Source organism: Mycteria americana, chromosome 3 (genome assembly GCF_035582795.1).
Source record: "Mycteria americana isolate JAX WOST 10 ecotype Jacksonville Zoo and Gardens chromosome 3, USCA_MyAme_1.0, whole genome shotgun sequence".
NCBI lineage: Eukaryota > Metazoa > Chordata > Aves > Ciconiiformes > Ciconiidae > Mycteria > Mycteria americana.
The window spans coordinates 28,795,304-28,808,055 of record NC_134367.1 but is presented as its reverse complement, the minus strand read 5'-3'; the positions used below and the strand labels follow the sequence as shown (position 1 = coordinate 28,808,055).

Here is a 12,752-nt window from a genome sequence, read left to right as displayed (position 1 = left end):
TTAACCCACCACCCAAAAACACATACAAAGCAAGTAGCTTACAGTAAGCTAATCTCAATTTTTTTTAATTTTTTTTTTTTATATTATTAAACTACAGAAGCAATCAGGCAGGCATGACATTTTAGTGCTCTAGCAACTTTCATAACAGTTGCACCAACTTACTTGGCATCTCATCTTGTCTCCAAGTATGACCAAAAGAGGGATTTTGTTTGATATGAAAGAATGTGGCACACAAAGTACCAGAGAGATAAGAGCCTTGTACCAATCGCGACTTGTCACGATTTCAGTTTTGTAAAACTTACGCATGCACCATACAGAAATTAAAAGCATTAAAATGAACAGCTGGTGGTAGCCAGGTGGAGATTGGACTTTTTCCTCATTAAAGATAAATACGAAAAAGCACCACAGGATTACTTTAGACTAATGCAGGATGAACTCAAACATCAGCACAAAAGCAAATTCTCTTAAAAAGGGCAGGACAAATCGCTGCTAGTACAAACGTAAAGGATGCTGGGCAAGCTCCTTTTAACAGATGAGTTGTGCTTGTAAATGCAGACAAATCTCTCAGCATATGCAGGGCAAACCTCAAAAATTTCAGCCAGTTAAACAAGACTCCCCAGCCAGAAACATTACATTCTGAAACACAACCATTTTACAAGACACCTTTTCCAGCTGAAGAACAAGGTACAGTACCACAAGATGTCGGTGAGTAACAAGTCACATGTCTGTACACGCAGCATTTTAAGAATCCAATTTTCTCTGCTTTTCTGGAAACAGAAGTATCACAAGCCTGTGATGGCAGAAAACTTTGCAAAGAAAAATTTCAGAGAGTTAAGAGAACCTCAAAGAGACCAAAGAAAATGAAGACAAATTTCAAGACATCAGTAATTCTGGAGACTGCTTTTAACATAAAAAGAATACAGAGACTACAACTCTATTTAGGTGTTTTATAGAAGCCATAGCAGGCATGGTTGGGATTTGCTACTTGTTTTGGTAAGCAGATGAGGCTAACACAATGTGTTTAATAACTGGAACTCCAAGTATAGAGAATGTGTGTGCATACATGGCTTTTTTTTTAATGCAACCAATTAAGTCATGGCCCATCAGGTACAAGCAAACTTTACATTTATGACAGAATAAAATGTTATTAGGAATAAAGCACATGATCAAAATCTAACATAGCAGACTCTGGAGAAGACCATCTACCCAGGTTTTAAACATTTGTTGACCCAAGCAAAGAACTTTCTCAAGCTGAAACATCTTTTCATGTGAAAGGAATTTGCAACTTTAGGGTCTGCACTGAAAAAAACCTGCCCAAAAGCCTCTATAACTTGGACTGAGATGTTTTTGAGGATGCAAATTGTCTTCTGTCTCATTCCACCCTTTATTAGAAGAACTTGGTGTGAAAAATTCTGGAACTGATTTAGCTTGAGTCAGTAGCTAAAGGCAACTCAAAATCTTCCAGAATAGGGCTTCCTCAGCAGCAGTATGAACAGGAGTGGGATTGATCTGAGATTTGCAGTGGGAAAGCAAGCAGCAGGCATAAGGGAAAAACATTAAGAGGTCCTGTTCACTCTGTAACACTTGGGTGTCAGAGTCAAATGCACTGGAAGTGTTCAAACTATTTTCTGGCATTTGAACAGTTTCTTCAAGTTGTATGATTGCTAATGAGCGCTGAGATAACTCACTAGGTTATTAATTAATTTCTATTTGTTTCAGAGATGGCAATTATATCAGAATCATGATTGGAAGTAAACCAGTGCCAGTTTTCCAGCTTTTCCAACCATGATGACACACAGCTGTAGTCATTCTGACTCTTCGGAATTGAGAGTGAGAAAAATCTAGCCTTCCCCTCATCTTGCTCTCCACAGCAAGTTTTTGTTTGCACAGTAAATATTCAGATTTACAGCAGTTAGAAGCAAACTCACAGGCTAATGAAGAATAATAAAAAAATCAAGCTGGCATTTTATTACATTGAGATTTCTTACTGATTGACAGCGATCATTAACTGAAGTATAAGAGGCTGGTAAAGCTGAACAGCTTGCATAGGTATTTTTAAACGAAGGAACTGAGAAAGGTGGCATAGATAACTTTAAACACAGAAAATTGTTCACCTTAAAATAAGGACAGTACAAAAATAATTAACACATTTACATTCATTTATCCAGGACCACCTCTTCATGAACAGAAGGGAGCAAATACGATAGTATATAGGTATAATAGAGCTTAAATTCTCTCACATCTATTCCAAACAGGAACTAGAAAGTTTATTTAGCTTCTGTTCCCTTAAAAAGTTGTTCCAGCCTCAGATCAGGGAGAGGAACCAAACGCGTCAAACTTGAAGCCATCAAATCCAACACTCTACCATACTACTACTGAAAAAACGTACTTATTTATAAAAATAAAGCTAACAAACTAACTGTACAGCCTGTGGTCCTGATTCTGACATTTATAACAAACAAGACATAGACAAAATTATGGTCTATGAGGCGAGACTGGCCACAGGCAAGAGTTAGGCCATATGTTCAATTTATAAACCTGGGATCTAAGCTTCTCTTTATAACGAGATTAGCTAGGCAAATCTGAGATAATTGGAGTTTACTATTTTTATCTGTTGCAAAGACCACATGAAAAGTAAATAAAGACAATGACATTTTGTGACAGAAAAATTAAATACAAGAACCAATTTAAAAAAAAAACTAACAACAACTAAAAATCCCAAAATACCTAGTAAGACCAGCCTACTAATTAGGCAACAACGTATACAGCTAGACTGGAGAGACTTAGTCATCACCCATTAGAAACAGAATATGCAAAGGCTTAAAAATTTATTTTTATCATACACAATATATTGCAGCGGATATCCATAAACTCCAGGTGTTCATCAGCACGACTGAAGACATCAGATTATAAATCTAACAATTCAAGATACAGATGTGTTTTTGAAGTGGTATTTCTGAACCTTTGTAAATAGATGAACAAGCTTCCATTTTTGTGAGCAGCTCTGATGACATAGCGTTAGTGTACTGAAGTATCTTCATTTACATTTCCTCAAGGCTTCTCTTGATAGCTTCTTCCAATTCTGCATCTTCCTCTGTACAAATACAAAAGAATGGTTATAATCACAAACTATGGTTGATAACCAGTCATAAACACAACTACATTAACATTACTACATAAAGCAACAAATTACTTCTGTGGGCAACATCCGTAGACTGCAAGAAAAGGCAGAGAAACAGAATGAAAGTATTGTCCCTCCTTCTGTCTTATGCTGTCTTTTCAACACTTCAAAATATAGGAACCACCTCTACAACCTTCCATGGTATTAACTAGGGGCAGCCCAATGATTAGTTTAAGAGTATAACACAACTACGTATTTACTGGTCAAAATAACAGCAAGATTAGAACCTATACATATGCACCCAGAAAAACAAAGTATTAAAACAAAAAAGACAGACACACAAAACAAGCAGAGGGGTTTCAGTATTTTCATTCCAGTTCCTTATCAATAGATATTCCCATATCTACATTCTAACTTGGGACCACTGTTGTCATTCTTACTATGAAGGTTAGAGATCAGTAGAGAAAAAGTCGTATCAACAGTAAGAATAGTCTAGATCAGGGCTGTAACATTTTTGATGGTGGGGGGGAAGACTGCATTGCACTCATCTGACTTGTTAACCTCTCAAACACCTTTCATAATATTCAAAAAAGAAACTCTGTTTCTGCATTACATTTAGGTTGTTTTGGGCACTAATTGTTTGGTGTTAGTGAATTAAATGTCATACGTTAGACAAGGTTTATATGTACAGTAAATATTAATAGCAATGGTATAGTTGGAAAATTTAAAGCAGCTTTCAGACACACTGTCATTCCTGAATTATTCATCTTCTGCTTTGGGAGGACACAAGCACATCCTATAAAAAAAGCTGTCTGTTCTTATGACAAAGGAAAAAGAATAATTATATATATTAACATAACAGATTTTAAAACTGTAATTATTGTTGGGCTGTTTTATGCAAGGCCTAGATTTGGAACAGAAATAGTATCAATGCTCTCTCATGTCAGCGGAGCCATATTAATTCACCTAGACTACTGTAATATCCGGTACTACTGATAAAAGAGGCAAGTTAGTTTCTGAAAGGAAAACATTACACAGTCACAGAAACAAAAAAGACATTTTAAAACCAAAATAAAGCAGAAAGCCATTTGCAGACAACTGCTTGCATTAAAAATATGTTGTCAGTTAACCACTAAGCATGTGCAAGAATCAAGAATAAGGTCAAAACTGTGACACTGTTGCTAATAGCATGCAGTTAGCTCCACAGTGACATCCTGGATTGTTTTTTTTTTTTTTTTAGTTTGTTTTACTTCCATCAGGTGAAACTGTACTGTAGTCTGTCACCAAAAATTAATGACTACATTGTATGACCACCACCACCAAGCACAACAGCAAAAGAATGAAAACAATTTCAAATAAGCTAAGATATGATGTCAGCAGACAGCTGTACTGCTGATTCAAACTTGTGCATAAATCTGCAGCTCTTTTAGGAGACCAGAGTGCTTTGTTGAGATTTAATATCTAATTTTGAACTATTTATTCAGCAGTTCAACTATTTAGTCCGTAGTTCTACTCTGAGTCAACACAGTTATATTAAACTGGTACAAAGTGAGCTCAGTCAAGTCTTTAATTGCACAATACCCTATGGTACACCAATAAAATAGATTTTGAGTCTGCTGGCATACTTTTCAGGTTAGGAAATTATTTTTTATAACTCATCACAGTGTTCTTAACACTCAAGATTGCCCAGCATATTTTTGAGTATTCTTAAGAGGTCACTTGCTGTAGAACTGATTGTAAGTTTAGTTTCTGTATCTTCCATAATTAATAGCACTCCTGAACACAGAAAGCAAAAATTAACAGACCTTCCTGTTTCTTTGTTTCTTCTAAGCTCCTCTTCATTGTTAGTTTGATATCTTCATCCTCTTCGCTATCTGAACCTTAAATGCACAAATGAAACATAAATTACATGTTGCTTCTAATAGTTAACAGTCCCCTCTTGCATTTCTCTTACTGTAACAACACTGTAGGTTGGATTTGAAGAAATACACTTGTTATGATCTGAAAATCAAGATAAAAATACATTATAGTGGTAGTTTAAGACAGTAACTCAAGAGATAAGAGTTATTTTTCAGCTACCTTCTTCCCTTTCTCCCCAAAATCTAGAGGCAGACTGCTTCAATTTTGTATTATTTTAAAGCAGTAACAAGAAATAATAGGTGCAGAAGCTACTGTGTCTACTGCGTTTGCTTTTTTGTAATACTCAGTTATTAAAAAAAGACATTACTCACTTTCTACAAAATATATCAAGGATTTAATTATGGGAAGAAGTGCTATAGCGTGTCTCTGCCTACACATAATCTTAGCTACATTTTGTTGCCTAAATACTCCATTTGAACAATGGAGTGCTATAACTCAACTGAGCAGTGCAATTCAGCAGATGTTGTTCACGTCTCACAGAAAAAAAATAGTCAATACACTTAATCTGCTAACTCATCGTAGCCAAGCCCAGCCAAAACTCCACCACCTTCCCCTTTCTAAATAATGCTCTTCATGAAGCTGGTTTCCAGCTGCAGAATGACAGCTGTATTTTGAAGTGTCTAGTAGGGATTGGTGTACCTAAGGTGGTGTTGTTTTTTGTATTTTTTTTTTCATTTGTTTTAAACAGTCTGAGTAAACTACAGGTTAAAAAATAAACAAGTCGATGAGTCACATTATGTATTCATTCTCCTGCTACAGGCTATTGCTATTTTGGGAGATGGTCTCTGTAATGAGGTCTATAGTATTCACAATCAGCTAGGTCTCCTACGGTCATATCAACAGAAGCACTTCCCTTGAAGTCATCACATTTATTAGTACACCAGTGTACTTCTGATTACGTTTACCAGCAAAGAACATTCCGATATGGAGGACATCTAATTTACGGACTGTGTGACTTCTGACATTTTAAATGACCCAAGTTAGGTATTCAGCGAGACAGGTACGCTTTCTAAAATTTGTTTTCAAACCTCTGACACATATACCTTGTTTGAACAGCAATGTTGCTGACTTTCCTAATTCCAGGAATACAAACTCCAACAGCTCTATCAAACAGAGATCAGGAGGCCACAAAGATGCCAGAAATAGTTGGATATACACTGCAGTTAAAATGGTCTTTCTCCAGTCACTTGGCAGACTGACTGTGAATCCTTTTTGGAGCTGTCTACTATCTCCGGGCAGAAGAGATGCTATTTTTTACATCATCTTCCAAAGCAAACAAAAGAAAAGAAAAATCCACACAACCCAAACAAATGTCATTACAATCACTTATGAAAGGGAGTAAAAAGTGCAAAGAAAAGGCTTTGCACAAGTGGCTTCTCCCTTATTAACCATCCTTTTAATCTTCCAGCCCAGAAGACATCCCAGACTGCTCTAAAAAGTTTTGTACCTGTTAGAGGTGTAACAGTTTAAGCAATCACTCCCTAACTAATTTGTTGGCGTAAGTATAATGGAAGAATTGAGATCTTTAGAGCAATAAGTAATAAGGCATAGCACAAGGGAGTCTCTGCTTTGCTTCCATTTCAAATAAAAATGCATTAAAAGCACTTTCCTGAAGGTTTGTGGGGTTTTTTTAGGCAACTTGACAGAAGATGCTGGCAAACAGGAAAGGCAATATTCTTCTGATTGGCATCTTGCATAGCTGGTTAAACAGCAGAGGACAGGAGTACTCAGAAATTTAGCAGTTCCTTTCGGATACGATCTAAAGAAGTCAACTTTCCTGGAACTGGTTATAGACTCAGTTAGCATTCACCACAGAAAAAGCCATGACGGCAACCCACTGACACGCTGTTAGAGGACAGCACTTTCCTGCTTACTCCTGGCTTCCTCGACGCAGGCAACAGGCTAACTTGACACTCATTTTTCAGAATACAGCAGATCAGCAGCTAAGTTGACTTTACTGTCAATCAGGACAGTTATGAATGCTAAAAAAGGATTTGTAGATAGAATTATTATTTTAGTTCATTAAGACAAAGTTTAGGATTCATCTTATATATTAATGCAGGCCTCATCTTGCCAAAGTGTTTTGTTAGTCACACCACCTTAATTACACCACTGTAATAACATGGGGTACACATCTGTATTGGAACAGAGGTATACGCAAACAGGCATGCAAAACATTTAAACATTTTAAAACAAGCTGCCTGCCCCATGATTTATCACTGCACCTGATACACAATAACTAAATACTACTTGATAGTTGTAACATCATGTAACATCACAGAGAACAGGTTTGCTTAAAGCACACTTGAAGAAACACCATTCCACTACCAGAAACTATGAAACCTGAATTAGTACTGATGATCTTCTGTTACTTTGAAGGGGGGGGAATCAGCTCGAAGTCAAATGTGGTGATGAAGCATGTTAAAAGTCTCATCATGACTCTTAACGACACTCTTGACAACACTCTGCCTTCACTGGTCATTATTTGCAAGACTTCTCTCCCCTCTACTTAACTGTATTAATGTATATTCAACTTTCCACGAAGGCAGTTGCTGGATTCTCTGCAATCTTTGAGTTGGTGCAAGTTAACCTATTAAGAGGCTAACAAAGAGCCAAATCTTATTTCAAAGCTTTTCACACAAAGGCTCACCAGTTATCTCAAATTATACTGAGATTTTCCTTATCCAAAAAACAGAAACATGGTTATGCTTGTCCTCAGTGTTCCGCCCTGCCCCCACCCTCCCCAAACCTACACAGAGCAAAGACTAAAGACACAAAAGCAGTAAAGGTGAGAATTTTAAGATGTTCTGATATGGCTCTATGGGAATCAGGAATAAGACTGTAACAGTCAGAAGAAATGCTGTCTGCAGGCAAAAATCCTAGGCAGAAATGCTCCAACAAATAAGGGGGTGGGGGGCAGGAATTCAGCTTCCTTTAGGGGCTAGACAGCAAGAACTGTTAGTGTGGAACTCACCGCTTGTCAACTAAAGAGAAGGAAAGGCCAACTGATTGAACAGATGCATTTTCAATTCAGAAGAGACCAGTCTGCTTTCCCACATGGGACAGGTCATTGTGCTTGATTTAATGTGGCTCATAGCATTGTCTGTACCCTGTGACTGAGCTCTGCTCTCAAGGAGATCTTGGACTCCAGTTAATATACTCCATACAAATATCACAGAATGGCTGAGGTTGGAAGGGACCTCTGGAGGTCATCTTGTCCAACCCCCCTGCTCAAGCAGGATCAGCTAGAGCCAGTTGCCCAGGACTACGTCCAGACGGCTTTTGAGTATTACCAAAAAGATACTGTACTGGGAAGCTCAAAACTTGACAGTTACAGCCTTACCAGTGCTGAGTAGAGGGAAAGGACCACCTCCCTCAACCTGCTGGCAACAGCCCTAATGCAGCCCAGGGTACCATTGGTGGTCTTAGCCATGAGAGCACATTGCTGGCTCATTGTCAACTTGGTGTCCACCAGGACCCCCAGGTCCTTTTCTGCAAAGCTGTTTTCCACCCGGTTGACCCCTGGTCAGCATATATTAGTGCTTGGAGCTGTTCCTCCCCAGGTGCAGGACTTTGCACTTCTCCTTGTTGAACTTCATGAGGTTCCTGTCAGCCCATTTCTCCCCTGTCAAGGTTCCTCTGGATGGCAGCACAACACTCTGGTGTATCAGCTGCCTCTCCCAGTTTTGTGTCATCAGCAAACCTGCTGAGGGTACACTCGGACCCACCATCTAGGTCATTAATGAAGATGTTAAACAGGACCGGACCCAGTATTGACCCCTGGGGTACACCGCTGGTTACTGGCCTCCAGCTGGACTTCATGCCACTGATCACCATGTTCTGGGTCTGGCCATTCAGCCAGTTTTCAATCCACCTCACAGTTTGCTCATCCAGCCCACACTTCATCAGCATATGCTCCTGGTGCTGCTGGCATCTTCTGATGACGAAGAGTAAATGAGAATGTTTAATTTGGAGAAATCAGGCATGTCCTGTCTCTCTTGTTAAAATGCTTAGCACAGTCTCTAGCACCCAGCTCCTCTGGGGTCAGAGGAAAAGCAATTGCCCAGTTTCTCAGCCAAGAGATCTTAAAATATGGCCTCTTCTCTAGTACATTTTGTTACGTAAACAACAGCTAAGAAACTCTGACTGTACCTATTCTCTCAAAGAAATCCTACTGCTCACTATTATCCTCACATATTGCCAAATTCCTGCTGGAAGAACAAAAAAAACCAGGAAAGCAAATTCTGGATGAATATAAAGCTCAGAGATCAGAAACATTAACCCTGTAGATGGGAGCAAATATAGCGATTTGCTGACGTTTCATGAGTCTCTCAGAAACCTATTCTGGAAAGAGACTGGTAAACTTTCACGGAATGCAAGCGCCACCCACTGTCCTGACATCAAAGTGCCACAGCTTGAATTTGTATTAGCTGCCCACATGGCTCAGCATAATTCCCCCCCCCATATCTGACCCTCTTCTCTTGCAACCTCCCGAGTTACCACCATCCCCTTAATAATTTCCATCAGGTTTACCAGTTCCTCTGTCTCACCAGAGACTCAGTTTCCCTTCCCCGGCCTTAGTCCTCCTCCCTTGCCGTACAAGTTCTTAATGCACCTCCTGACTACTTCACACATCACGCAGTCTCACACCCTACCCTCCACTTCTCTCTCCTACAATGCTCCTTCTCTTAGTCTTTTCAGTAACTCCCAATCTCATCTGCGTCTTTCCCATCCCAATGTACAGTGACATTAATATCACACTTAACTCACTGCCTCTCCAACCACTGACCCTTTTCCTTTTACAGTTGATGTCTGAAGTTTTAGTGCTACCCTACCTTAAGGATACCATTAAAGTTACCTCATTCAGGATCCTAGTAACTACTTAGCCAAAAACTTAAGATCAGTACCCCATCCTTACCTTCGTTAGCAGTCATGTTCAGTATGCGTGATCATGCTGCCTTTAAAATACTGTTCCTTAGCTTCCAGAATTCCTTCTTCAGTATGGGGAGGACGATCCTCCCCACATACTCCTCCCCGATACTTACTGCTCTAATGTCCATTTCTTCATTAAGGTAACATCATCTGTAAATGCAAATACAGCTGCTCCCTGGTGAGGGTTCACAGATACACAAGACCTCTCTTCCTCCATGCAAACTAAAGATTCACTCTATATATCTCTCCCTACAGATGCTCATTTCATCTGTTCATTCAAGTGTAGCATGATTAAAAATAAAGCTCTCAATCCTCCAGCCTCTTCCAACTGCATTTTTTTGAATTTTTTTGGAATGTAGCCAATACCATGATGGTCACTCAGACTTTCATTTAACCTTCATCTTAGACACTTCTCTAAAATTTACAACCAGATTAAATTAAACTTTGAGGATTTTTTTTTTTTTTAATGATCTGGTGAGGTCTTCCCAGTTCATTCACTTGACTACAATTTTTGTTCAGACTCATTATCTCAGGTCTTAATATATTGCTTTTTCCCTAGGGCATATACATATATTCAGAGACGCACACAAGAGATGCCACTGACATACCAAAGCCAATAATAACTTCCTGTTGTAGCTAAATACAAGGTTACAACTCAACGGTGACTTCCTTATCACTCCCTACTGCAACAGGCTGTGGCCACTGTAATAACAGTGTAAATAAAAGGAATAGATGCTTATTAGAGTAACTATCATTCATTCATGGTGCATCACACTGCAGACGCTCATGCCCTTCACACTCAGTCTCTGTGGATGGTGGGGGGTGGGGGCTGGAGGCTGTAACCTATTGTCCTGGTTTCAGCTAGGGTAGAGTTAATTTTCTTCCTAGTAGCTGGTATAGTGCTGTGTTTTGGATTCAGGATGAGAATAATGTTGATAACATGCTGACGTTTTAGTTGTTGCTAAGTAATGTTTACATTAGTCAAGGACTTGTCAGCTTTTCATGCTCTGCCAGGTGTACAAGAAGCTGGGAGGCAGCAGAGCCAAGGCAGTTGATCCAAACTGCCCAAAGGGCTATTCCATACCATATGACCTCATGCTCAGTATAGAAACTGGGGGGAGTTGGCCAAGGCACAGCAATTGCTGCTTGGGGACTGGCTGAGCATTCGTTGGTGGGTGGTGAGTCGTTGCATCGCTTGTTTTTTTTCCCCTGGGTTTTGTTCCTGCCCACCCCCACCCCCATTGCTTTCCTTTTCATTACAATTTATTATCATCATTATTATTATTTTATTTCAATTATTAAACAGTTCTTATCTCAGCCCACAAGTTTTCTTACTTGTGTCCTTCCAATTCTCTCCCCCATCCCACTGGGCGGGGGGGAGCGGAGGGTCAGTGAGCAGCTGTGTGGTGCTTCGTTGCTGACTGAAGCTAAACCATGACATCTATCTTTAGTCATTTGCAGTCTGTGTTAACTGAAGATTCAGAAAAAGCAGAGAATGGGGTCAGATGTGGTACTCATATTAGACCTCAACACCCACAAAAACTTGTCTACTGAGAAGGCAAGCAATTATTCTCAATGTCTTATGTAAATTAATTCTTAACTCCTCTTAAATTCTTTTGTTGGCTGTATGTAAACCAAAAGCTTTTTGGGATAGTGGGAGCTAGGAAACTTAGTAGTATTCATCAAAATGAACTGAAATCCTGCTCTTCCAAATATAAACTCTCATAGAAGCTGCATTCAGTAGTATTTAAACACTTCAGGCAATAGTAGCAGCTTGAAGATGCAGGCTGACAACTCCACTTGAGCACAGCGAAATTAACCTTATGGGTCAGTGAAAGAGGTGCAGTGGCTATTTGGCAGACAGCATAGTACATCACTACACCATTGATTTTGACAGTCTCATGAGACAGCCTGGCTCTTTAAAAGAAAGAGGAAATACTCAAAAAAATGTGGTCCTCTTATTATTAAAGTCTGTTTTACTTAAGAGCTCAGTCAATAAAGGATCTCACTTGAATATGACTGAGAAATACAGTTAAGCTGAAGCCATCAACCTACTCAAAAATCACTTTTGTCAACCAAGAAGTTGTGGCATTCCTGTCAGTGTCAGGATGGGTACGATGACACCTAACCTACCATCAGCTTTGCTCTCAACATTGTCCAGCACTCGTTAAAAGTATAAGCTGTAGCAGTACTGTCATGACTAGATCTCAAGTGTCAAGACATAGACAAGGGAATGATGGTGTTTTTCTGCATGCTACAAACTTTTCTTTGCGAAGGAATTACAAAGGGAGACATTAAAAACTCTTCTCTTCTACCCTTCTCAAACCACTCCATTAACATGCATGAATCTCCCATCATGTATTGGGCCTTCAATATAAAAAAAATGACTGTATTTATGAACTCAGGTTTAGGAGCAGAAGAGAGCAAATAAAAATAAATGTCTTGCCTAATCTTTTCATACCTTAAAGGAAATCCATGCATCCACTACAGCCAATGGTCTCCTAAAGTAACATACAGTTGATATCCTATTGCAACATACATGGGAACTTTTATTTTTATTTACTTATTTTAAAATGAATGCACATACCACAGTTCCCACAGCAGTTCTGCTGACATGGTAAAATGGTTCACAAGGTGCAACCATCAGACTGCCACAATCCAAACACAATCCAGCTGCTCACAAGCTAATGATAGTTCTGTGAAGGTGATGCAAGGAAATAGCTTTTTCATTCTGAAGCTCATCCAATTCCAACAACTGTCTTATATTTTTCAACACAAT

General features: G+C 39.1%; 1 protein-coding gene across 3 annotated transcripts in view; it reads right to left on the bottom strand.

Annotated features, from left to right (window-relative positions):
• Positions 1-1,940: 1,940 nt before the first annotated feature.
• ZNF451 (zinc finger protein 451) overlaps positions 1,941-12,752 on the bottom strand; it is a 40,043-nt gene continuing 29,231 nt past the window's right edge. For all 3 annotated transcript variants that reach the window (XM_075498122.1, XM_075498123.1, XM_075498124.1), the window contains exons 14-15: positions 4,927-5,001; positions 1,941-3,094 (exon numbers count right to left, since the gene is read on the bottom strand). In XM_075498122.1, coding sequence (XP_075354237.1) covers positions 3,042-3,094; positions 4,927-5,001 — 128 coding nt within the window. In that variant the 3' untranslated portion in view covers positions 1,941-3,041. The remainder of the gene's footprint in view (positions 3,095-4,926; positions 5,002-12,752) is intronic.